General features: G+C 39.3%; 1 protein-coding gene across 1 annotated transcript in view; it reads right to left on the minus strand.

The window, feature by feature from the left end:
• Positions 1–360: 360 nt before the first annotated feature.
• myo15aa (myosin XVAa) overlaps positions 361–24,594 on the minus strand; it is a 55,149-nt gene continuing 30,915 nt past the window's right edge. The window contains exons 33-64 of the mRNA XM_037689508.1: positions 23,633–23,727; positions 22,366–22,498; positions 19,710–19,774; positions 18,109–18,243; positions 17,960–18,017; positions 17,567–17,714; positions 15,067–15,160; positions 14,871–14,988; positions 14,646–14,761; positions 14,479–14,538; positions 13,753–13,828; positions 13,499–13,614; positions 13,261–13,379; positions 12,227–12,368; positions 11,977–12,088; positions 11,821–11,895; positions 11,519–11,721; positions 11,242–11,366; positions 11,058–11,121; positions 10,891–10,963; positions 10,686–10,759; positions 10,511–10,593; positions 10,290–10,420; positions 10,103–10,197; positions 8,747–8,824; positions 8,476–8,572; positions 8,210–8,370; positions 4,262–4,395; positions 3,981–4,114; positions 3,605–3,738; positions 572–712; positions 361–462 (exon numbers count right to left, since the gene is read on the minus strand). Of these exons, the coding sequence (XP_037545436.1) occupies positions 361–462; positions 572–712; positions 3,605–3,738; positions 3,981–4,114; positions 4,262–4,395; positions 8,210–8,370; positions 8,476–8,572; positions 8,747–8,824; positions 10,103–10,197; positions 10,290–10,420; positions 10,511–10,593; positions 10,686–10,759; positions 10,891–10,963; positions 11,058–11,121; positions 11,242–11,366; positions 11,519–11,721; positions 11,821–11,895; positions 11,977–12,088; positions 12,227–12,368; positions 13,261–13,379; positions 13,499–13,614; positions 13,753–13,828; positions 14,479–14,538; positions 14,646–14,761; positions 14,871–14,988; positions 15,067–15,160; positions 17,567–17,714; positions 17,960–18,017; positions 18,109–18,243; positions 19,710–19,774; positions 22,366–22,498; positions 23,633–23,727 (3,491 nt within the window). The remainder of the gene's footprint in view (positions 463–571; positions 713–3,604; positions 3,739–3,980; positions 4,115–4,261; positions 4,396–8,209; positions 8,371–8,475; positions 8,573–8,746; positions 8,825–10,102; positions 10,198–10,289; positions 10,421–10,510; positions 10,594–10,685; positions 10,760–10,890; positions 10,964–11,057; positions 11,122–11,241; positions 11,367–11,518; positions 11,722–11,820; positions 11,896–11,976; positions 12,089–12,226; positions 12,369–13,260; positions 13,380–13,498; positions 13,615–13,752; positions 13,829–14,478; positions 14,539–14,645; positions 14,762–14,870; positions 14,989–15,066; positions 15,161–17,566; positions 17,715–17,959; positions 18,018–18,108; positions 18,244–19,709; positions 19,775–22,365; positions 22,499–23,632; positions 23,728–24,594) is intronic.

Consider the following 24,594-nt stretch of genomic DNA (forward strand, 5'->3'; position numbering starts at 1 on the left):
ACATTTAGTGCAACTGTAACAGGCCCCCCTCCATTTGTTCGGTGCAGAACCACACTTATTTTAGTTTCAATAAATGTTGCACCAAGATCACAGCTCATAAAATCCCTTTATATTCCTCTGTAGTGAGAACTTTCAAATGGAGACTGAACCATCAATGGATCATTCTGTAAAGTTATGGTAGACTCCTGGTAACTTTTGTGCCACAAAAAAGCGGAATGACAAAATAAATTACTTGACCAGTTAGTTGTACATCATCACTGCCTTTAAAAATCAAAACACTCCATTTTAAAAACTCGAGGTAGATGCAGTGCACTTGTAAGGATATAAACTGTGACTTGTGTAACATTTCAGATGTTTTTGCTATAGAAGAGTGATTTCGCTTGGTGGCAAAGTGAGTCTCTTCTCTCGGACCGACAACATGTTTTCCATGTGCATGGCAATGACTCGACACAGCTCCAGGCCCTGCAGAGCATACAAACACTTAGATCAGCAATGAGCAAACACTGTGCGAACGCCACACAGTACATATCATCAGTCTACTGCTCAAAGGTAGTTCTTTTAACACACACACCTGTTCCAGCTGCAGCTGTGTGATCTGCTGGTTGAGCAGATCTCCGATCATGATCTCCACGTAGGGGTAACTGGAGCCTGAAGTTGGTCTCTGGGTACGAGTTGACTGGACCTCCTTCAGAGGGAAACGTACCATGGCCTCCTGATCATAAACATTAAAAACACAATCATGAATGCACATCCCCACTAAAACGCCAATATAAATAGCACAGCTGATTTCTTTGGTGTGTGGTTTACAATCATCAGATATCAAAGTGGACAAACAGACATCTTAACCAGCAGAGGGAGTCAAATGTTTCCTTTTTATGTCTATTATTAAAACTTATTTCAACCCTAAATAGTTTAAGACAAAGTTTCCCAAACTCTTCAGCTTCACAAAGTTTTACTTCAAGACAGTCACTCAAGGAACTGCATTTTCTATGAAATTACACATTGAATGCTGAATGACTTTGCTGAAATTTGCTAATCAAATGTAAACAAAGTTGTGAAAGCTAAAATAAGCACACAAATAGTTAAAAACCAAAAGTATCAAAACACTAGCTAAAAATTAAAAGTAGCAAATTACTAGCTAAAAGTTAAATGTAGCAAAAGGAACTTACTAAAAGAAGCAAAACAATATAGAAAAGCAGCAAAGGTCAGCTAAAAGTAGCAACATGCTATTTAAAAGCTTAAACCATAAGAAGACAAAAATAAAGTGTGTATCATGAATATTTCAAAGAGAAAGCTGGAGGATTTAAAAGATCTCAGTATATTTGAACATAATTTTTAATATTTTGAAAAGAATAAAAGTTACAAAAAACAAGCAAGCTGAATGTTTTAATGTGTGAATGGCTAAAATATCACAAATTGTGAGGAATTAGTTTGGCTGCAAAAATGGAAAAATAAAAAAAAAAACTGGAAAAATAACAGCATTCACACAATGAGCAAATAAATACTTAATGCTTTGATCCATTATAACTTCGGTTTGTATGTCTTTTGACAATTGTGGCCAAAACATGGTATAAGAAATTATTTTTAAATTTAAAATTTAGCTCAGACAACAAGCTAACAGCTAAGCTGAGCAAGACCAAGCGCTGAGAATTACATTGTTGTTGTATAAAGACAACGCTAATCTAAAATAAACCTAGAGAAACTGCATTTGTGTGAATGCTTTTTGCAGAAGAACTTGATGAGAAACCGCTGAAAATAGTTAAAAGAAGACATGCTGAAATAGTTGATATGGTAAAACAAGCTTAAATTAGCAAAGAAAGCAGAAAGAACACATATTTGCTGAAATATTCATTAATTCAACCTTTATTTATACAGGTAAATCCCATTGAGCCTCAAGGACTCATTTACAAGAGAGACCTGATTTCAACAAAGAACGGTGAAAAACAATGGACAACAGTGACAACAATAGACAGTTATAAAAAGGCATACAGATTTATTTTATTTTTTTTAACAAATAGGATGGTTAAAAAAAGAAAAGTAACAAAAACAGCTAGATTATAAGGCGAATGTAGAAAACTAAAAACAGGAACATGTCTGCATTGGTCCCTGCCAGGAGTCCAACGTATTCTTAAAGCCACTTAGAGAGGTCAAGGTCAAGAGCTTCTCATAGGTTAATAAGTTAAAATAGGTTAAAATAAGCAGAAATTAGCACAAAAATTAGGTCATTAGCCCAAAAAAAAAGCTGAAATTAGCCAAAAATGACTGAAAAGTAGCTGAAAAGCAGAAAAAGCTTAAACTAGCATAATTAAGCTGAAAGGAGTATAACTAGCAAACAACCAGAAGGAATTGGAAAGAGCTGAAATGAGCTCAAAAATGTGGAATTAAATAAAAAAGCTAAAATTAGCATAGAAACAGCTAACTAGTAGCTGAAAAAGCAGAAAAAAGCTGGAACTAGTATAATTAAGCTGAAAGGAGTATAACAAGCTGAAACTGTCAGAAAGAAGTTACCGTAATTAGGCTGAAAATAAAGGTTGAATGAAAGCAGCAGTAAATACCACAAAAACTTGTATTTATCTGAAAACAGACAAAGTTAGCTAGAAAATGCTAACAAGGTAGCTGAACAGGTAGAACAAGCTTACATTAGTAGAAGAAGGCAGAAAGAACATGTTTGCCAAATTAGGCTGAATGAAGCTGAAATGAGCACAAAACAGTTGAAATTATCTGAGAAAAGCTGAAATTAGCAAAAACAGCCAAAAGGTAGCTAAAAAGGCAGAAAGAAGTTTAAATTACCAGAAGGAAGTGGCGAGAACACATTTTTGCTGAATTAGGCCGAAAAAAGTTGAAAAGAGTGCAAAAAATGTGGAATTAGCTGAAAAAGCTAAAATTAGCTTAAAACAGCTAAATAGTAGGTGAATAAGCAGACAAACTTGAAACATGCATAAATAACCTGAAAGGAGCATGACAAGCTGAAATGAGCAGAAATAAGTTAGACAAATGTTGTAGTTAGCAGAAAGAATCTGAAAGGATCACAAAATAGCAGAAAAAATAGCTGAAATCAGCTGAAAAAAGTTTAAATGTCCACAAGGAAGCTGAAAGAAGCTGAACCAGAACAAAATGTGAAAGCAGCAGTAAAATGTTGTAAACAGAGCTAAAGATTTGAAGGATGTAAAATTAGCTCAATTATTTTTCTGTGAAGAAAAAAGCAACAAAAAGGACTGAATATTTCAAAAAGCTAAAGTTGCACCAAAACCAAAAGTCATAACAGGATTGTCTGGAAAGAGTTGAACGTTTTGATATATATGATTTGTTGAAATAGCACAAAAGTTGCGAAATGAGAACGATGCCGAAAAATGTACGGAAGAAAGCAAATGAAGCGAATGCTTTATAAGCGTTCGTACAAAAAATCAGCAGTTCAAATGAAATCTTTTACAAATCTATGCACTACATTTATACACCATCTTTTTAGCCTACAAACATAGTTTTTTTTTTCTGGCAGAATAACCATACTTTATAACTGACTGTGGGGTCAAAGTTTCTGAAATAAGATGAGCATGAACTGTGTCTGGACTGTAAAGCCTGCAGAAACCGTCTGTGTGTGACATACGTGAGTATCCTTGTTAAGAAAGTGCAGTCCGTTCAGGTTCACAGCCAGGATGCATGGGGCACTAATGGAGGCAGAGCTCAAACTCTGGATGTAGAAGAAAGAGGAGCCGAACATGGCGAAGGCACTGACCAGACCTGCAAAAAAATGTACAAATCGTTAAGTCATCTATGCAAACCCATTGAACTTTGTAAAATAATCCTTTAAGATGATCTAACTGGCCTTACTTCTTCCATTTTATCAAATAGTTTGGTGGGTTTTGGTTCTTTGTCTGAGCTTTATGCTAAAACATTTTATTACCTCTAACTTTATTTGAGAACAATGTGACACTTCAAAGTTGTTTTCAGAAAGACACGTTCCCAGATTGATGATATCCTACCGAGGAACTGTGCGCGGGCCTGGTGCGGGTTCAAAGGCTGGACGTGCTGCATGTGCTGTGTTATCATATTCAGCCACAGCTGAGAGCCCTGCTTGCTGTAGAATGGTGGGGGGACACACTCCTGCACCTCACGACTAAACACACACACACAAGAACAGGCCAGGTCCATAAATACTGCATGCACATGCTGTATGTGCATGTATGCATAGTGGGTTTTTTTTATTTAAAGGGCTCATGTTTCTGTAGTATGTTCCAGACAACAGTTTTGAACAAATATTTACAGAGTGGGTAGGTAGATGGAGTCCTTGGCACGGTGCTGTAAAGCTGCCAGCCTTGCAATCTGCTGCATGTGCTGCTCACTGGGCTTCCCCTGAGGAACCACGCTCAGCAAGGCCTTCAGGTAGTCAGGCAACACCTGGAAAACATCCAGCAACGGACATGAAGCATTGCACTTTGTAGAAATGATACACACATATGAATTTGCTAACATGTATTTGAGTATTTGAGTTCCATCCATCCATCCATTTTCTTTACCCGCTTATTCCATTTTGGGTCACGGGGGTCGCTGGTGCCCATGTCCAGCAGTCACTGTACGAGGGGCGGGGTACACCCTAGACGGGTCGCAAGTCCATCACAGGGCCACATAGAGACAAACAACCATTCACTCTCTCACTCACACCTAGGGACAATCCAGAGCCACCAATCAGCCTAACATGCATGTTTTTGGACTGTGGGAGGAAACCGGAGTACCCGGAGAAAACCCACGCATGCACGGAGAGAACATGCAAACTCCACCCAGAAAGGCCCCTGGACTGGGGTTTGAACCAGGGACCTGCTCGCTGAGAGGCAGCAGCTCTACCAGTTGCGCCACCGTGCTGCCCAGTATTTGAGTTCATATGTCCATATTAAGTATGACCATATTTCATGAGCTCATGAAACGTGTCCATAGTTGAGGACATGTTTCATCTTAGGGGGAGGGGTGGCATGCAAATTTGTGTAGGGAAAGTTATACAATGAAGTGACAGGGGGGTTGCTGGAAAGATTATGAACAATCACTATCTTTATCTGCTTCAGATTACTTTATGAATAACCTGAGTTTAAAGAAATAGTTTAATCCTGACTATGCTGACAAGCTAATGGCTAGTCAGAGAGGTTCTGTAACCAAAGTGAATTTCTGTGCTTTAAGTTGGTCGTCTATAAAAGTTTTGTCCCACAGTTATCAACAGTTAGTACCTTATGAATCAAATCAGTCAGAGCACGCAGAGTATGGAAGAAAAGGTAAAAGTCTTCATCCAGGCTAGGCTAAAGCTAGCCAAACAAAGTTTAGTTTATTTCTCTTTTTTTCTCCTCTGGTTTTTAAAACAAGTTTTTCTCAAAAACAACATTTGTTGTGAAAGAACTCTACATTAGCTAACAATAAACCTACATTTTTGCGTTACAGTGATGTTTAGTTTGTTGTTGTTTTCTCAACCAAACAATATTTATTCACTTTTCATCATACTCTGGCTCTATGACTGATAAAGTTCTAACTACTGATCACTATTTGGCAAATATAACTTCAAAATTGACAAGATTGTCCCTCTAAACTGGACATGCACATCCTCTGCCATCCACCAGTCAATGCTGCAGCACGTTTTCCATGTCAATGTCATGTTATTTCTATAGTACATAAAAACAACAAAAGCTGACCAAAGTGCTTTACAATGAAGCCAATATAAAAAGAAAAAAAAAACATATTGTGCCACTCAAGAAACACAAGAAAGTTAACAATAAAATACAACACACAACTACAAGAAAAATCAGCTCTAACTGGAGTGTAGGTGTTAAGAAGATTGCGTAAATATGATAATACAGGCATTTTAAGACTTTACAAACAAGCAATAAAACCTTAAAATCAATCCGGAAGTAGACAGAAAGCCAGGACAGGGGTTATGTGTTCATGTTTTCTAGTTGATGTTAAAAGATGAGCTTCTGCATTCTGGACAGTTTGTAAGTGATGTAAAGATGTCACTTCAGCACTTGCTCTTGTCAAGGGTGGACACTTTCCTCTCCTCTCACTCCTTTGTTTTGTTTTTGCTCTGTCCTGTCTGTGAAACAGCTTCAGAACCTCTCTCTACATATCTTCCGAACTGTAATTTTTGCTATGGATCTGGCCAACTGGTCTCTCAACGCAACTGATAAAATTTTCTCAACGAGAAGACAAGCTTCAGGTGAGCCAACTTGTCCTGATAACACGCACGCAGCTGGATATGTCATGGATTCCTGGAGCGTTTGGAAGGTGACGTGTCTATCTCTGCTGTTCATCAAGGATGTTAAAGATGCATATATATGGATTTATGATAACAGATTTCCTACATTTTTGAATTGTCTGGTTCCTTGTTCATCAACAAACAAGGACGTCGCTGGCAGCAAATTTGGCCCTTGTCAGGCTGCCTGCCTTATGTGATGGTTTGCTCCGTGCCTCGAGCACCCAGACTCAATTGCTTTGTGAATTGAACTGTAAATTGGATGTGATTTGTGAGAATCGCAGGCCACTTGTGACAGCTAGGATTCACTGGCAAGATGGATCAGATCTCGGGGAATACTCTCAAGCATGGACCAGCGATGTGTCCATTTAATTTGGACGTTTGGGATTCGTGAGGACCAGCAAAGACTCAAGTCAGACATGAATCAGTAAAGTTCTGCCTGTTCCCAAAACAAATGTTGCTTATCTGAATTTGGCTCCCCAGCTGGCCTTGACAGGCCACCTCATCTCAAGTCACTTGGAGGCCCTGTAAATTCAATGCTCTGCCCCTTCCCCTCCCACCGAGGGAGTCTGCAGACCTATCAGAGGAACCCGGCTGAATAAACATTGTGTCATCATTTCAGGACTCTTGGATTTTCTCTGGCACTGTCCTAGGTCGACCTTGGCACCCCTCAAGAGTGTTTACGGATCTCACCAGAGGGAACTAACTGACTGTACCATTCTTATCAGAATTCCTACAGTGCCTCTGGAGTGTCCTCAACACAATCACCACTTTTGTCGTTTCCCCTCCCCTGCGGAATGTCTGTGTTACTATGTGCCTATATATGGGGTGTTTTTTTTCAATATCAGGCTCTCTCTCCTCGGCCAAGGAGTGAAAGTTTGATAGGAATTTTCTTGCCTCCAAAATCCTATACATGTGTCACTTTCATTACTTTTTGTCTGTCTAAACAGCTCTCACTTGTAAAGGAGTCTTCAAGGCTAAATGTGATTTATCTGTGTAAATAAAGGTTGAATGAAAACAAAAGATAATTTATCAAAACCAACATACAGAACATTACAATAGCCCAAACAAGAGGTAATAAAAGTGTGAATCACCTTTTCAAGGTCTCTAAAAGGGACACAAGACTTCACCTTGACAATGAGTCTTAGTTGAAAGAAACTGGACTTCACAACTACATATTTTTGTTTGTCTAATTTAAAAGCCTTATCGAAAATAACCAGTTTCTGACAATGGAGTGGCTGTATGAAGTCAAGGGGCCAAGTGTGTCAAGGGTATTACATTTACCAAAGCTGATGACTTCAGTTTTATTTTAATTTATCCATCCATCCATCTATTATATCTTTACCCACTTCTTCCTTTTCGAGTCGCGAGGGTCACTGGTGCCCATGGCCCACCATCACTCTGTGAGAGGTGGGGTACATCCTGGACAGGTCGCAAGTCCATCCCAGGGCCACATAGAGACAAACAACCATTCACTCTCTCACTCACACCTAGGGAAATTTTAGAGTTATCAGTCAGCCTAACATGCATGTTTTTGGTCTGTGGGAGGAGATCAGAGTACCTGGAGAAAACCCACGCATGCACGGAGAGAACATGCAAACTCCACCCAGAAAGGCCCCCGTCTGGGATTTGAACTAGGGTAACCTGCTTGCTGAGAGGCAGTAGCTCTTGGACCCCAAGGACAACATGTACAGATTAAAAAGCAGTGGACCTAAAACAGACCCTTGAGGAACCTCAAATATTATTGGAACCACAGATGAAGAACAGTCCCCTAAATGAAAAAAAACAAAAAACAAAACTCCTGTCAGTCAGGTAGGATCTAAACCAAGATAAAACTGTGCCTTTGATACCAACCACCTGCTCAAGGACAACAAGATGTTGTGGTCCACAGTGTCAGCAGAAAGGTCTAAAAGCAGTATTTCCCATAACCTTGGAAATACCTTCATGTGACAATGATAGTTGGTGCAAACAGCAGTGATGTACCTGGTTATAGTGCATGGTCACATAGAGCTCATTGTCTAGTTTCAGTGCCAGACTCCATACGACTCTTCTGAACCAAAAACTGTAGTTGACGTCCACTGGCTCGGCCTCTGTAGCAATGTCAAGGATGTACTCGCGCTTGTTCAGGGGACGTACATTCTGACCTAAACAAGAAAGCAATTCGAGTATCATCTATTTAGCTTTACTTCATGTAAAAATATAATGGAGTGTAAAAAGTGTTTAGCGACCTCCTATAAGGAAACTCGTACCTTTGTGTGTGACCAAAAAGACGGAATATTCATCCAACGCCTCCGACCTCTGGAGTTCCATCTCCAAACAAAGCTCTTCAATCGCATCCAAAGCAACCTGACATTGAAAGCTGTTTTAACTATATGCAGGGTTGACATCATCTTCCATAAAAACATTATATATTACATATTTGTTTATATGTATAACCTATTTTAAGGTCATCAACCACTATTGCTGCCCTACTTTGATGCTTATCTTGCTCGGTTCTGTTTGTGAGCGAGCTGCACTTACAGAGCAGGTCTTGATTTTCAGGTGCCTCTCGATCCCACCTGGGAGCAGGAAAAGCTGTCTCTTGGAGCTCCGCCCAGCCTGCACACAGACAGCCAATCAGACGACTGAACACCAGCCCCGCCCGCAGAGCGAAGCCGACAGGCGATATTCATCAGCCTATCAGATTCACTGCAGGAGGCGTGAAATGGCCATATTGGAAAATCGTCTCCAAAAGATCATACCAAATTCACCTATTGTACTTTATAATTGAATAAAAATATTAAAAGCATTACCATAATATTAAATAACATTGAAAAACTATTTCACATCAACCTTTGTTCAAATAAAATTTGGTGTTGGGAAAGGAAGAAGTAGGTAAAGATAATGGATGGAAGGAAAAGTTAATTTTTTTCATATTCCTCCATGTTTGATGGACACATCAATTATTCTGGATAAGACATGAACTTCCCTGACAACATGTTATTTCTAACATTCTTCATCATGTATCAAATTTATATGTTTTATTTTGTTTAGATTTTCTTTAATTAGTCAATGAAAGGATGATGATTTTTAAAATAAACTGAGGATGTTAAAAAAAGACAAACATTTTCTGCTCCTTGAAATAAATACTTTTCACATTTAAAGAACATTGATTATTTAGGTAAAAATTATTTATTACTTTTTTAATTTATTCATTTACTGAGCTATCCATTGTGTGTGTCTAGATTAGAGTTTTTCTTTAGTAATATGTTGATGTTGTTAATGTTTTTAAAAAATCTTTAAGTTTCTATGTTTCTACATATATTGCCAGCATGATCACATTTTGTTGTTTCACAAAACTCTATACAATGAAAGTGACATTATTACTGCTAGTAAAAACCTTAAAATACAACTTAGGATATTTTATGTGTAAGTTTAGGGTCATCATGATATGATACAATACAACATAAACCATATAAATAATTATATAAATTAACCATTATACCAAATACAACACAACATAATGCACCTGTGAAATATGGTGCATAAATATAATTTAAAAAACATGTACAGATACGTCAGTAAAGAATAAAAAAAAGGTTTTGCCAAACCCTTATTACAGTACCAAGAGATATTTTGCACAACTCAAATATACATTGAAGACTTTAACAGTTTGACTGAAGTGTGGACACATTCTTTGTTAAAGCATTTTTGACTAAATTTAAGGCTGAAAGCAGAAGGTCATACTCTGAATATTATTATATTTAGTTTTTTTCTATCATAGACTAAACATATTTGTTTTCAGTTTGGTTGGTTGTATATATGTTTACCATCTTTAACAAGTTTTAGACATGTATCCCACATAAATAAAGCTGCATGAGTGAATTAAATACTAACCAGCATGGCTTTGAGCTCCATGTTGTTGGGATACTGAACACGTCCACCATATTGAAAAGTCCTCTTCAGGTTCTGCTCACAAGCCTTGGCAATACCTGTCATTAAAGACCAGCAGCCAGTAAATTGATACATAATTGGGATTTGATGTCACAGCCTGTAGTTGTTATAGGATGCATTGATTTTATACCTTGGTATGGCATCCCAGGACCGTCGCAGGCGTCCTGCAGGAACCTCAGCAGAAAGGGCTTCATGACGTCAGAGCAGCGGTGGAAAGCTGTGAGGATGTACATCAGCCTCCATCCTTTCTGACAACTTTCCCTGCACAAAACACACCAATAAACTACACAAATAACCCCCCTCCATCCACTCAACACAACCAGGTCATCTTTTAAAAAACAGAAGTCTCACGGTTTGGAGCTGGTGTTGGCAGTGACCTGCTTAATCACTTGGCAGTAGGCTTCGTCCTTCATCAGACCGTGGTCGCCACTTAACTAGATTATGAGCACAAAATGAAATCAGTGCAGTACAAAAGTACACAGAAATCCTGCTTGTTTTTAGTATGAAAACTCTGCTCATGGTTTACCTTCAGGATATTAGCCACGAGGTCCTGCTCAGTCTGGCCTTTCATTGGGAAGTCTCCCATGAATTTCATTATAGCTGGACAAAAAAAAATTAACCAGATCATTTATGGCAGAACGTAAAGTATTTAAGGTTAAAAATAACTAGTGGTCTCCACCACCATCTTCTCTGGTTTTTCTATAGTTGTCGCATGGTTTCAGCACTGCTACCTAAGAAGACGTCAGCAGCTACTCTGTTCATCCCGCTGTCCGAGAAGTCGATCAGAGATTCCTGGAGTGGAGACTAGAAATAAAAACGCCACAAGAAAGAAATGTTGAAAACACATTTACAGCTTTGTGAATCTGGAGTTGTGTTTCAGGGCAAATATATGAGTCACCTTTGAGAATTTGACCATGTCAGCAGGGTCCCTGGCCCCTTTTCCCTTCTTGGTTTTCTGTTCACTGAAAACACACACAGCAGTTTGTAAACTAACTGTAACTGCATCAATCTGATGGAAAATATAGCCATTTAATTTAAGTGTTATTTTAAATTTGGCTCATGGGAGTGTTCATGCGACTGACTTTCTGTTCCTCTGCGCCTCCCTGAAGTACTTCTTGGCAAATTCTGTCATGAGATACTGATTGCTTTGCAGAGACGAGTCGTTCAGTTCGGCGCTCCAGCTCTCCCCATACATCTCATTTACAACCTGAAACACAAAAAAACAATTTATCTACAAAAAAAAAACAAGCGTTCTAATATTAAAAACTTTAATTTGTAATTCATGTTTTGTTGCTTTGTAGTTTAGAAAAAAAGATGCAACTATATGACGGGAGGAGACTAAAGTTCAGTCGTTTGCACCTCTGTGGAGAGGTCGAGCTCATGAGCAGCCACAGCTGAGCCCATTGCTACGGCAACGGCAGCTGATGCAGCAACTCGTCCCTGCCTGTCCCGAGGCTCCACGCGCTCGGCGGGCAGACCCAGGAAGTCAGGAGCAGCCACAGGACGGACGTAATCACTGGGAAACACTCCGGACTTTCCGAACACGGCCCCAAACCTCCAGCCTGTTTGTGCACACAGGGCAGCAGAGAGTATGCACAGTTTATGTAAAAGTTTGTGTGCAGACACACATATATAGTAAAAAAAAGTCGGCCCATACCCACCAAACTCAGCCGTGTCCCTCTTCACCTCCTCCAGCAGCATGACCTTTTTCCTCACGATGCAGCCGTACTGTTTGCCTGAACATTCACAGAGGTTCACAGAAGCAGAAAGGTGTTACAGTGAAACTCCTCAGCCTGTCTGTTGTGTGTGTGACTCACCAGACTCCAGCCCGTCCATGCGCTGCAGCCTGATGATGTCCCCTTTGTGGAAGCTGAGCTGATTCCTGCTCTCTGTGACATAATTCCTCACTGCCACCACGTACTCCGAGTCCTGACAAATAAGTTATAAAGAGTTTCATTCTGACCAAGTAGAAAAAGTTTACCAGTTGGTTAAAATAATCTTAGATATTAAAAAATGTAAAACCCCTTGTCTACTTAGACGTTAAAAAAATAAGCCAGTGTCTCTGACCTTCTTGAGTTCTGTGAGGAAGTGGTCGATCATGTGCTTGACCTGCGGGGCCTTGGCTGAGAACAGGATCAGCTTCTCGTTGGTCAGGTTGAACTCCAGCATGTTCTTCGACGGAACGGACAAGAACAGGATGTCCGAGTAGCTGCACAGGAAGTCAAATGTCAAACCAGGAACTGAGCTGAGAATCAAAGATCAAAACAATCAAAGGCTCTTATCACTTAATCTAAGGAAGGTTCATAACCAAATCAAACCATTCAAAAGTACTTAGAGAGGTAATAAACACCTAATATCTTACCTGTTGTAGATAACTATTTGAACAACCTCACTTTGGTTTATCTGACCAGACTGATGAGCTCATGGCTAATCGGAGCAGAGCAAAGACTAGAATGGATCTAGATTGTCTTGAAACAACTTCAAACTCAGAAATTTTACAACGGTTCTCGCAAACATTATTTTAGAAACTAATACAGTACCAAGTCTTTGATGCAGTAATGGATTATTTTTTAAAAGCTTTTGTAGTTTCAGTGCTGCAGATCAAAACCTTATCCTAATTTATGTGTGGTCCGATATTTGATTCAGCAGCTTCCCAAGACAGTGGTTCCCAACACTAGTCCTTGAGGAACACCATCCTGCACATTTTAGTTGTTTCACTGCTCCAACACACCTGATTCAGTGATTTAATTGCGTCATCAAGTACTGCGGAAGCCTGTTAGTCACCCATTGATTCAAATCAGGGAAACAACTAAAACATGCAGGATGGTGTTCCTCAAGGACCAGGGCTGGGAACCATTGGTTTAAGAGATTACAAAAAAAAAAATCCATCTTTCCTCAATCATTTACAGCAAATTTTTAAAAAAGCAACTCAGAATTATATACAGTAGAGGTAACATTTTCACAGTTCAAGCATAGCAAAGTTCAAATCAAAATACTAAATAATAAAACAAAACTTACAAATACTAGAACTCTTTAATAATGCTTGTATTTATTGTTTGGTATGTGATCATTTCAACATCGGTGTGTTCTGAGATGATCACCTGTAAGGCCTCAGCACTCTGAAGTAGTCTGAAGCTGTAGAGCTGCTCTTCACCAGTTTCAGCAGTTTGATGCCTTTATGAGACACAGACAACACCTGCACTCCGGTTCCCACGCTGCCCTGAAAAACACACACCACAACCTAACAATGCAAACTGATGAATGGTTGAAGCTCATGCAGGTCAATAGAAGGAAGCCTTGGTGGAAAATAACTGGTTGAATTTTCACACTCAAACCCACAGAGGCTGGGAAGAGACGTGAGAAGTAGATCTCCCACGAGTCTTTGGCCACGGCAACCACCTTCTTCTTCAGGGTCTCGTCGTGTGTTCCTGATGTCTGGTCCACTTTGTTCTCCGCTGCCAAAGAGAAGAAAGGATGAACAAAGTGTTCACCTCCTGAGTGCAAACCAAAGCTTCCCACCTACATTAGGAACAAAAGTGTACTTCTTCAGTAAAAACTTAGTATGTGTATCAATTTATTGAAATTTTTTATACCAAACAAGGCTTTCATCTTCTGCCGCTCCTCTTGACTGATGCGGACACAGGCCTCACAGAATGTGTCGTGGACAACCTGCAAGATAAATAATGTTAACATATCTGACATACGGGGGAAAAGCTTTTATAATTATTAAAAGAAGTAGAAGACAAAAACAACATACTGCTAACCGTTTTTGATGTGATTTTCTCTTGATTAATCTGTTATCCCAAGATAACCTTTAGCTCGTCATCTTTAGAAATAAAGTTTGTTTCCTCAATATAATATAAGACAATGGTGCAAAGACTTTTGTGTTACTCCTAAAACACTAGATTATCTATTGCAGTAATGATTAATGTCTGGAGTGATCATTTCAGCTTAAATCCGTTTCCAGCAGGACGGTCCTGATTTCTTCTGTTTTATTGGGAATTTGGAATAACTTCTTCCCAAAGTTCTTCTGAGTCTGAAGCTGCATCTTTTACTTGGATATAATTAAAATGAGTCAAAGATGAGTCTCTGCCTTAACCCCCTTAGGTCAAAATGACCCACGAGGCAGCACGACGGTTAAGCGGAGGTATTGCAGCAAAGCAAACAGCATAATGGTATTAAATATTTATTAATAATAATATCTGCAGTGATGAAGTAAAACTTCATCTGATTTAATCATCCACTGAAAATAAAAACAAATATTGAGCATAAAAATCCCACTTTTAAGTGTTATTTACAGAATTAATGTTTTAACCAACCTGTCTAAAGGTCATGTCAAGAAGCAGAGGATTGTTCAAAGTCTCTCTTGGGTAGAAAACCTGTAAACAAAGAAAACAAAGTGAGTTAAGAAAGTACACAACGTTTGTTAAAACCTTGATCCCTCATTTATTTCCTGAGGTGAAATGAAAACTGATTTGATGCTCGCCTCCTTCCTCATGAAGAGTTTCCAGGGGACATTGGAGTAGGTGTAATACTCATCGCTGGTCCTGCTGTGGAGCTGAGTCTGAATAACCTCTTCTTCTACTGGTAAATCCCTGGAGACTGGAGACACAAACCAGTGAGGTTACTGAAGATAATCTTCTCGTGTGAAATGTGCCGATGGTTTTCAGTCTGTTTTTCTGATTACTGAAAGATGAGATAGTCAGTTCACCTGGAGGAGGGGTCGGTGGTAAGGTGGAGCTGCTTGGTCCTGCAGGTCGCGGGTTGGTCGCTTTGGCGACTTTAACTTTGTCGTCTTTAAGTTGGGAAGGCTGAGGCTTCTTCTGAGACTAAAGTTTTAGAACAGTAAGATAAAGCTTTGGCTTGTTTGTGTGTCTGTGTGTGCTAGTGTGAGGTTAGGGGTTTACCGGTGGCCGTGGGTTTGCCATTTGATCTTTGAGGATCTCCATTGCTTCGTCATGAGGGTCAGATTTCTTCCCGAACTTCTTTCCATCGCTTTTCCTAGACGTGTTAAAATAATTACACTGAATAAACTGAAATAGATGTGGTGGTCGTTACTATCAGCTGTAGACATATTGATGACTTAAGGTTTGTCACTGTCTCAACTCTCATCAGTTCCGCACCACACCGCACCAGTTAGGGGCCTGCCCACTGCCAGTACCCACCACAACTCAGCCTGGTTTATGAGACCACCTCGTTTGTGGTCCCAAGCAGATTGCTCCAAGGTGATTGTTCCAAGGTGCTGATTTTGACATAAGCAGGCAGCAGCTGTTAATTGACCAGCAGATATACATCACTGGATGACCCAACCAGCAAAACTGGTAACTAAATCTGAACCTCCACTTCCTCTCTGATTGTGTTGATGGATGGTGCCACAAGAAATGAGCGCATTTACAGAGATATTGGAGATGATGGCACAGCATGACTACACCTAGACTTAAATGCAATGCAGAGATAAGCTAAAAAAATATGAAGTCCAATTATAGAACGATTAAGGACCACAATGGGTGGAGTGGCTTGAACACAAAGACCAGTTACGATCCCGCCCATGGAGCAGGGAAGCAAGCCACAGTGGCAAATCACCTACATCTGAAAAGAACCAATAAGATGAGAGCAGAGTGGAGTCGCACTTCTCAATGGCAAAAAGGCGTATTGCAACTGCTGGATTAGAGTAATCACCCTAATTCAGCTCCATTTTGAACATCATTTAATCTGACAGACATAAGTGAAGTAAACAATTTGATAATCCATTCCACAGGAACATAAAACCAGACACAATCACACAAACATGTTATTGCAAGAAGTATGATCGATCCTTCTGTAAGAACGAACTGGTGTGATTATATAAAAATATATTTTTGACAGTGCTCAATTCTTGATTAGTAAATTCAGCAAGGAGAACAGTGACCCAACAGTCTTCACTTTCATCCCTGGGTTCCTGTTTTATTATGAACAGGCGACACTCTTCCCATTTTTCTATTTTAATTGATACTAAGAGAAGAAGACTTGAACTGATGGCAACCCCACTACACTTTCCACAGTCTAATAGAACATGGCTGGATTGCAACAAATTTGGAAAAAAAACAAGCAATAATGACTCTGCTACTTTCTTAGTACTCCCAAAATATTTTTTCCTGCTCCTTTTCAAGTCCTTGACATGCTGTCCTGTTACCACACCACAGCTGCACATTCTGATAATGGTACCACCACACTGCTGTATGCAAGATCCAGTACCCAAGACCACACCATGCCCTAAGCCTATGCTGGCACAACTCTCTTGGACCTGTTCAAATTGAAGAATGCACTAGACAATCGCATCATGCTAACCATAATGCTAATAGCGTAATGTTATTGCTCAGGCAAGGGGCCAGCGTAGCCAGCCCAGCTTCAAACTCTTGACGACCAAGCCCTGTCACATAACCCATGTCAAAGATTTGGTGTACTGCAGCCACCACTGTCCATCCAAACCCCTATTGCTTTCATTCTACAATTTAAAAAAACATCATGATGTCAATACAGAAACTTTGGGCAAACCTATCATGGACGCTTCATGAACTAATGGGGCATCATCCACATTTTAGTTGATCTTTCACATCAACAAGCAGGAATGTGGCCTTAGCGTTTTTACTGAAAGAATCACCGGTACAACAAACAAGTTTGAAATATGTATGTTGAAGTGTGCTTGTCTTCTCTAACTACATGAAACATTTAGTTGGCATAGTCCGTGATTTTTTGTTATTTAGTTAGTTTATCTTAGTTGTATTTATCCCTGTGGTTTATGTTTTCAGGTCTCTCTTGTAAATGAGTCCTCGAGGCTCAATTATTTTTCTGTCCCTTGTGTTTTGGTTCAGCTCCCTGTGTTATCTCCTCAGCCCTTCTTCAGTCAGTATCCACTCACACCTGTTTCCAATTAGTAATCACCCAGTCGTTGCCACTTTCCTCTCTCCCCCTGTCCTATTTAAACCACTTCTGATCACCACTCCTACAGCAGTTCATTGTGTTGACTCCCTGTCAGACGTCTTGGTCGTCCTGTTTGTGATCCCCTGTGTTTCATAAGTAGTAGCTGCCACGTCAGCCCTTTGTTTTCCTTTATTAAACGAAACTAGTTTTATTTTACCGGAGCTCATCGTGTCTGCCTGCGTCTGGGTTCATTCCCTTCATGGACCTTGATATTAGTCAATAAAGACGGGAAAACAAAATGTTTTGCACCAGCCTACTTGTTTATTTAGAAAATTAAAAAAATGTCATTTTGGATAATTAGAGGCATATTTAGCATATCACTTCATCTAGTAAATGCACAAACTGAAGAGAGAAGAAATATGTCTCCATGGAAACATACTGTAGCTAATATTTTGAGCCTTTTGGATAAAGGGTGTGTGTGTGTGGGGGGGGGGGGGGGGGGGGTACCTTTGTGTTGGAGACCCACTAGCAGATGTTGTGTCCGAAGGCTGATGCTGTTTGATGATGTCTTTGATGTCGTGGCTTGGGTCAGTTCGCTCCGTGTTACTCACACTAGATCGGACCACATCTTCGGGAGCGGGTCCACGTGTTGAACCTCAAATAAATAATTTCTATCAGGTCACGCAAACATGAACTTGAAATGTTGTTGTTCTCAGCTAAGCCAATTAGCATGTAGCCAAAGGGCTAATTAACATGAGTAATGATTTCATTCCAAATGTTTAATATGATACTTCTGGCCTTTAAAGCTCAAATCACAATCCTGCAATGCATAAACTACTTAAAATATGACATGTTATTGCTGTGACTAAAAGTACACAATGAAACCAGCTCAAGACCTACTCATTTTCCGCTGAGCAGCAGCAGGGCTTTGTTTGCGGGACTCGTTGCTTTCCTTGGTCTGCAGGAAAAAACAAAATTACAATGATGAAGCCAAGATATGATGTTTTATGTTTTAATAAATTGGCAAACCATGAGGCTCGTTCACTCACAGGACTGGGTGTGTGTGACCGTGATGGGATGTTTGTGTGATGTGAGGGTGGTGACTGGGGAGCAGGAGCCACAGGCGGGAAGGAGGACAACATCTGCTGCTGGATTGCAATGGCCTGCATGGTCATCTGCTGGGCCTGCAGTACACACAACATATGCAAACAACAATTAGTGTTCATTTTACTGTTCTGCATTTATCTATCCCTCTTTTTTTTGTTATTAAAAATAGCAATGCAACAACTAATGCAACATAAAGTGAACTAGCATTGCTTGAAAGAATGGATGCGGCCTGCCGACTAGCTTACCAAAGTCTTAAACAAAGACCTTGTGAAAGTTGTTAGTAACACAGTTTGTGTTAAGGATTACTCTCAGATACTACCACACCAAAATTAAGTTTGGTATCTATAAAACTAGCTGATATATAGCCATGTTTGTGTTTTCTAAGCTTGATTAGTTTTGGCAGCTATCTTCGGTTGAATTCACAAGTTAATTTGATGTAGATGTGCATCCAGCTATTGCTTTCTGAGAGTTTCATTCAAACTCATCCAGAGGTTCATGAGGTATTTTGCTGACAGACAAAAAGTAGTTAGATGATTCCTCACCTTTCATAATGGTGGCAACAAAAGAACAAACATTTATTCTCAAATCTGTTCACTTTGTATTCTGTGTAATTTGAACACTTTTCTTGGCTTGTTGGCTAGTTTTACTGAGTTATCCAGATGTTTTTGTAATCAACATGTTGATTATAAACAGATGGCCTGTCTCTTTAAATGTCAAAGCAAACGGATGGCACCTCTAATTAAGTTCAGTAATTAACATTAACAATTTTGGCAGCACGAGAGCTGAGTGGTTAGCACTGTTGCCTCACAGCGAGAAGGTCCTGGGTTCAATTCCCAGTTGGACCTGGGGTCTTTCTGTGTGGAGTTTGCATGTTCTTCTCATGCTTGTGTGGGTTTTCTCTCTGGTTTCCTCCCACAGATCAAAAACATGTATGTTATGTTAGGCTGCCTTCAGGCCCAGGCCTCCCTTACAAAAGAGATCTCAGTGGGATTTGCCTGGTTAAAAAAAGGTTAATAAATAAATAACATTTACTGCCACTGACGTGTGACAACAAGTTAGCTCAATGTCAAGAAAATGTCTGATAAATAGGTAACTGTCAGTTTTGGTAGTCATTGTGATTACTATTAAGGTTGTTTAGGTTTGTATTAATTTTATTTGAAACAAAACTATGCTAGCTGTTTTGTGATTTTTTTTTTTTTTTTTGTGCTAAGCTATTTATATTAGCACAAATACAATGGCATGGATCTTAAAAACATACAATAAAGCAGACAAGTACATTTTGACCAAATGTGCTTTGACTTAATCACCCTACTCAGTTGAATATTACAGTTTAATTGTTAGATTAAACAGTTGTGTTTGGCTATTTAGATACTAGCAAACATCCATTGCCAGCAAACCAACTAAATACACACTGCAGATGCTGAGTTTTGATGCCTAATGCTGAAGTGATTTATGTTTTTTTATTTTTTTATTGTGTATTGCTTCATGTGACCCAATAGACTAACAGTAGCAGTAACATTGGAGGTGTTAAAGAATATCGCACCAGAATAATAGCTTGTTGGTTGATGATGGCCTGTTGTTCTTGAGTCAACACTGCCTGCTCCAATCCTGAGGAAAAATAACAGAAGCATCCATTAGTTAACAATAAAATTATGTATAAGGAAACAACAGCAAACACACAATCTATTGAATTCAAACAGCAAATGTGTGAGGTTTTTAAAAAACACACTTTAAAAGTCAAAGGACTGGAAGTCCATCATGCCCACTCCCTTTAGGCCACACATGCTGGAAAACCCAAAGCACAAACTCTTTCCTTGTACCTGCACCTGTCATCACAGGTAGGCCTGGGACTGCAGGCACGGTTGGGAGTGAGGGCACGCTTGGGACAACGCTGACATGGGGTGGATCATTATTTCTACCAAATGGAGGGGCCGCTGTGGGCTTAACAGCAGGGGCGCGAGAAGGCAAAGAAGTGGGTGCTACCCGAGTGGCAGGAGGGGTTGGAGAGGAAGTCTGCTGGGAATAGGGCTGTTGGGGTTGGTTGTATTGGTGGAACTGTGGTTGAGGTTGTGGTTCCAGCTGTGGAGGTGGTTCTGGTTGTTCTTGCTCTTGTTGTTGGCGTTGTTCAATGTGATAGTGATGCGAGGGGACTGACATAGTCGGGATGGGGGGCATCATTCCTCCTGCTACTGGCAGCACTGGGACGGCTTGAGACGCAGCGAGTAGGGAACAAAGTTACAGTCAAAAAATGTTACCGCTGTTTTATTCACAAAAAAACACTGTCTGAGGAATTATCCACACTTCAAAGATATAATATGGAATTTCTGAATGAAAGGAATTAACTCTAACACTTGTTTAAAAAATAAAAATGTCACCGTGTACTGTACAGTATTGGCCATTCTGATGGCACTTGCAATTATAATAAATATCTCTTCATCTATAAATATTTCAACTGTAAAAATTAAAAAAACGTGTTTTGTGTAAGATCATATTCACCCGTTAATAAGTTTTAAAACCATTGATAAGCTGGATATATTAATCTAGTGAAGCATGGAGTATGAAGCTATAAGGTTTATATTTGCTGCTTCTTTTTTCTACTGCTCCCTTCGGGGGTCACTACTTGGATCATCTGCCTCCATCTCACCATTATCCCTGGGATCCTCCTCTGTCACACCAACTCTGCACATCCTCCTCCACTACATCCATGTACTTCCACCACAGCCTTCCTTCTCTCCTCCCTAGCAGCTCTATAGTGGACAACTTTTGTCCAACATGTCCACTGTCCCTCCTCTGCTCATGTTCTAACCATCACAGCCTCACCTCTCGAACTCTGTCTCCAAACTGCTCAACCTATGCTGTCCTTCTGAAATTTTCATTTCTTTCTGTGCAGAGCCCTGAGATAACTTCTGTTGTGACTTGGTGCTATATAAATAAACTGAACTGAATTGAAATGAATTAAACCTGACCATTTTGGTCACTCTTTGTAAAAATCTGAACATGTTCACCTCCAGCTCCTCTTCCTGTCTTTCTGTTTGTGCCACCTTCTCCAAACCATGCGTCAAAGCAGGTCTCATTGCTATCTTCTAAACTTTTTCTTTAACACTTGCAGTTCTCCTTATGTCACAATTCATCCCTGACTTTCATCTCCATCACCACCACCCTGCCTCCACCCATCTTGTGAACTGCCCATTGCTTTCGGGGGTTGATCCCAACTACTTAAACTCATCCACTTTAAATACCTCCTTGTAGCTTCACTGTTACACCCGTTTCCCTCTAATTCACATTTTTTACTTCCATTCCTCTCTTCTCCAGACCATGCCTCAACCTCTTCAGGCTCTCTTCCACCTGCTCCCAATTCTCACTACAGATGTTTCCTTCAATCATTATGGAAACTCTTATACTGTATGTATAATTTCTTTTAAACGTATCTAGTTGAAAATAAACTGTCACCATTTCTAGTTTTGTTTGAAGAGAATTCACTACAAAAAAAAGAAATGCTTACATTTCAAGTGTTTTGAAATAAATAATGGTGTCACAGTTTGTAACTTGATAATGTGGATTCAAAACAAGTGCACAATGTTAATTTTTGATTCCAACAAGGAGATGCATACATAAAACAGACAAAATGAGCTAAGCAAACAGATAGTTATGAAATAAATAGCAGAAACAATAAATTTATTTAATAATAATAATAAAAAAACAGAAATAACAAATGCCAATGAGTAAAGTCCTCTGTGGTTGCAATGAATGGTTGTTCATGCATTATTTATCAAACCAGAGTGTTCATTACAGCTCCTAAACAGCACATTAAAGTTGATGAACTGTAGGCCCGAACCTTTAAACCACAACCCTGAAAGTCTAAATTGACCAACAAGACTGAAACACTCCAGTCTTTATTTTACTGACTTTAAAACCGATTCAAGGATTTTAAATCTCATGCACCGTTCTTGGCAGATTTTACCTGTTTTGAATAATTTCCCTTGATGACAGAAGGGTATAACTGATAAAAAGTAAGCTAAAACATAAAAAAAAAACCTGGACATGTCTCCAGTATTCAGGGCGATCTCTAAAATGTTAAAAGTACAGCTAAAGATTTATGCCCCACTTAGATCAAGCTAAATAATTTATATAACACAGAGAAACAGAAAGAAGTGGATGAAGAAGTTAAAATAGTAAATGCACAGACAACAGGAATTTACCTCCGGGGTGTATTCCTGGTGGATATGGTCGGCTGGGAGGCGTGTAACCTTGCCCCTCTCCTCGTCCTCCTCCTGTGACTCCTATACCACCTCCTCCTTTCATTCTCGCTGACAAACCTGCCTTTTCAATGCTCTGGCAGGCAGAAACAACCAAAGAATGGAGATTCAACGAAACACGAAAGGATGACTGCAGACAGCGAGAACCTGCATTTAAAAAACAAAAAACTAAAGAACAAGAGCGAAAGTGCAAAACTGGAGGGAAACAAACAGAGAGAACATGAAGGAGTGTTCATTCAAACCCTTTCTAAGGGAGTAAGTAGAGCTGCAGGAACTAAATACGCTCCAGGAAGTACCATATACACTGTAGGTGATGCTCCACACATGCAAGCGCCACATGCACAAACTTGGTGACACAGAAAAAGTAAATTTAATCCAACAAAACCAATCCAAATGTCCAAAACTAACTATATGTACAGTGTTATATGTTTATTAATGTTGCATTAGCCTTCAGGCTGCTGGAATAAGAACGTTAGTGAGAAGTCAATGGAGAAAATCTGATTTCATCAAAAGGAAATTAAAGCTAAAATGGCCACGAAATAAGACCTACGCTGTTTAAATGTGAAGTTTATGTCTAAACCAAAGAATTTGAAAAATAAAACAACCTTTAATGCTTAGTGTTTAGATGTTTTAGCCCCCACTCCAAAACTTCTTGTGCCTTGAATGAGAAACGCTCCATGTTGAGTGTCATTAACAGGCACTTCTGTCTATTTTTTACACGTTTGTCGAGTATTTTCCACCTGTTGCACAAGTCAAATCACCCACGTTGTTAAAAGTAAGCTGCTTGCTGTTAGTGTCTAATACGGTAGGTCATTCGGTAACCTAATCACCCTTCTTGCCCTCTCCATTCATGCACAGACACAGAGAAGGCGGATCACTTGGTCCAACCATCCATCAACGCCCACTTCCATTCACTGAGATGGCAGAGCACAAAATAAAAAGTAATATATATTTTATAAATCCATTCGTTGTTGTTTTTGACTTACATGAGCAATACAGTTCGATGTATTGACAATATATTTCTACTGATTCTTATTATTTAACCAAGAATGTTGAACTTAATCAGTTTAACTGACTGACTATTAAATATGTATCTACAAAAGTACTTATACACACATGGTGTGTACTATATGCACAAAATGTAGTGCGTTTGGCTGGTAAATGCAGCATTTAAACGTGTAGTTCACAGTAAATCAGCGTGAGTACTCACTGAGCTGCTGTCTGACAGAACTGGTTCAAACAGGCTGTCCAGGTACCGGTCCATTCCTCTCTGAGTCTGTCCATCACTGAACCCGTCTGACTCAGCTGGAAACAGACAAACGGCAGGGAGACGTTAAAACGAGGCTCGTTACACCAGAACCAGAACGTTCTCATTGCTCTGAGCTAAAGAGTGGAGGAGCTTGGTAACTTTAAGATGGATAAAATATTTTAAACTGTTAAACTACAAAGTGACTAATTTGTTGGAAGAATCTCACTTGGGCTCACTGTTTTAGTTTTGGAGCTTTCAAGTGCTTTCTTTAAATCCAAAGACAGATTGTGGGTCCAGCTTCACGCATCAACTTCCCAAAAACAATTCTTTAGTCAAAGCTACAGGAGGTCTGATGGATGCATCCGAGCTTAATCTTGTTGCAAATGATGAGTAAGTTTAGTATAATCACAAAGACCACAGCTTTCGTCTTCAAAATGAGATTAAATTAAATAAATAAATTAAATAATAGTCACAATGTCTAAATGTTTTATTTCTGTTGTAGCAAAAAGCTCCAAAAATAAATAGTCTCATCTCCATGCTTGACTGTGTCTTTCTTTAGCTTGTATTTATTTTTAAACAACTATAAATGATCATAAATGTTATTATTAATGTACCTGTATTAAAAAAAACAACTAATAAATAAAATATAAAGAAATTAACTAAAATAATATTGAGCATTGTTGTATTATTTGGCCACATAATCATCAGGAACAAAAGAGATTAATATTTTGCCAAAACAATGTTATTAAGTTTTATATTGTTAGTGTGTAATATTAATACTAATATTTAGAGATGGAACATTTAAGACCATACATACTTGTGTTTTTAGGTTTTTACAGATTTTTAAACAAGTCTGAAAGCGAATGTAAAACTAACCAAGTTTTTCTTCCACAATTCAATACCCCTCCAGAATAAATGCCTTC

The sequence above is a fragment of the Nematolebias whitei genome, chromosome 15 (assembly GCF_014905685.2).
Source record: "Nematolebias whitei isolate Nwh7 chromosome 15, NemWhi1, whole genome shotgun sequence".
Classification (NCBI taxonomy): Eukaryota; Metazoa; Chordata; class Actinopteri; order Cyprinodontiformes; family Rivulidae; genus Nematolebias; species Nematolebias whitei.